At 42.4% G+C, this 1962-nt stretch overlaps 1 protein-coding gene across 1 annotated transcript in view; it reads left to right on the top strand.

The window, feature by feature from the left end:
- RBL1 (RB transcriptional corepressor like 1) overlaps nucleotides 1–1962 on the top strand; it is a gene marked incomplete at its 3' end in the record, with an annotated part of 71099 nt that overhangs the window by 63156 nt on the left and 5981 nt on the right. The window contains exon 16 of the mRNA XM_003787800.3: nucleotides 896–1072. Coding sequence (XP_003787848.1) covers nucleotides 896–1072 — 177 coding nt within the window. The remainder of the gene's footprint in view (nucleotides 1–895; nucleotides 1073–1962) is intronic.

Below are 1962 nucleotides of genomic sequence, written 5' to 3'. Positions count from 1 at the left end.
TGAGCCCAGGAGTTGGAGGTTGCTGTGAGCAGTGAAGCCATGGCACTCTACCTAGGGGAACAGCTTGAGGCTCTGTCTCAAAAAAAAATGGTTAAAAAATAGTTAAAGTAGTTTTCCACAGAGAATTTAGCTTTAAATCTATATCCTCCTACCACAGCAGTGAACTAGTGCTATAGAACAGACATTTTTTTTTTTTAATATATTGACGGCCCAGGTGTTTTTGAATCTTTTCTTTTTTTTTTTTTTTTTGAGACTGAGTCTCACTTTGTCACCCTGCGATAGAGTGCCTTCATGTCAAAGCTCACAGCAACTTCAAACTCTTGGGCTTGAGCAATCCTCTTGCTTCAGCCTCCTGAGTAGCTGGGACTATAGGCACCTGCCACAATGCCCCGCTAGGTTTTCTGTTTTTAATAGAGATGGGGACTCACTCTTGCTCAGAGCTGGTCTCGAACTTGTGAGCTCAAGTAAATCCACTGCCTCAGCCCCTCAGAGTGCTAGGATTACAGGGTAAGCCACCACGCCTGTTCTGAATCTTGGCCTGAAAGCCTATGTTCACACTAAGACATAAAAATTTGAGAAACTGGCTTGGCACCTGTGGCTCAAGCAGCTAAGGTGCCAGTCACATACACCTAAGGTGACGGGTTCAAATCCAGCCTGGGCCCACCAAACAACAATGATGGCTGCAACCAAAAAATAGCCGGACATTGTGACAGGCGCCTGTGGTCCCAGCTACTTGGGAGGCTGAAGCAGGAGACTTGCTTGAGCCCAGGAGTTGGAGGTTGCTGTGAGCTGTGATGCCATAGCATTGTACCCAGGGGGGCAGCTTGAGGCTCTGTCTCAAAAAAAAAAAAAAAAAAGATTTGAGAAACTATTTGATGTTTTGCATCCATCTTAGGTATATCATTTGGCGAGTGCACGCTTACGTGATCTATGTTTAAAACTGGATGTTTCAAATGAGTTACGAAGGAAGATATGGACGTGCTTTGAATTCACTTTAGTTCATTGTCCTGATCTAATGAAAGACAGGCACTTGGATCAGCTCCTCCTCTGTGCCTTTTATATCATGGCAAAGGTAATGTATAAGTTGGGCAGAGGTCTTTGCTCTAGTTGCCTGTATTTGATGCAGAAGGTAATAATCTGTTGAACTTGATCCTTAGCTTTCCTTTAGTACTACAAGACAATAGCACCCACTATTACTAATTAGTAAATTCAAGCTACTATATCTGTTCTCTGAAATGGCCAGTTACTTATACAATCATCAGCTTTCCCATTTCATAAGAATACATTGGTTGTGATCAGACTCAGCCACGGGGCAGCTGGTCAAGAACAGAGGAAGAGATAACATCAAGATGCCCAAGAGTGAGGAAACTGTACTCCAAAATGATCCAAATGAAGCAAAGTGTGGAGCACATAATTCTGAAACATCAGGGAAGAACGAAGAAGAGGAAAACTTCTGTTTAGATAACTGCTCTCCTCATCTAATGGAAACAATTAAGGAAGTTTCCAGGATGAGCATTGCTCATGAAATCATGGTAAACCAAGATTTCTACATGGGAGAGAATGTTTTACCTCCAAACAGTATGGAAGACAAGTTCATGGAGACATTGTACAATGTTTTCTGGAACCATCTAAGAGAACAACTCTTGAGCAATCCTCCCCAATTCACTTATGCTCTTGAACTTATGACAAAAGTTAAGGAGATTTTGCTATCACTGCTATTACCACGCCACATCTGCCTAAAAAATGAGATTAAAGAAGTTCTCGACATGGATCTCCTCAAGCAAGAAGCAGAACATGGAGCCCTAGATGTCTCTCATCTCTCTAACTACATTCTTAGTTTGATGACCCTGCTATGTGCACCAGTTCGAGATGAAGAAGTAAAGAAACTACATAGCATAACAGATCCAGTACAGTTACTGAGGGGCATCTTCCATGTTCTGGGCCTAATGAAAATGGACATGG

Source organism: Otolemur garnettii, unplaced genomic scaffold, assembly GCF_000181295.1.
Source record: "Otolemur garnettii isolate 467f Iridium unplaced genomic scaffold, OtoGar3 scaffold00023, whole genome shotgun sequence".
NCBI classification, from domain to species: Eukaryota; Metazoa; Chordata; class Mammalia; order Primates; family Galagidae; genus Otolemur; species Otolemur garnettii.
The sequence above is the reverse complement of the archived record's forward strand: the minus strand, read 5'-3'. Positions and strand labels throughout refer to the sequence as shown.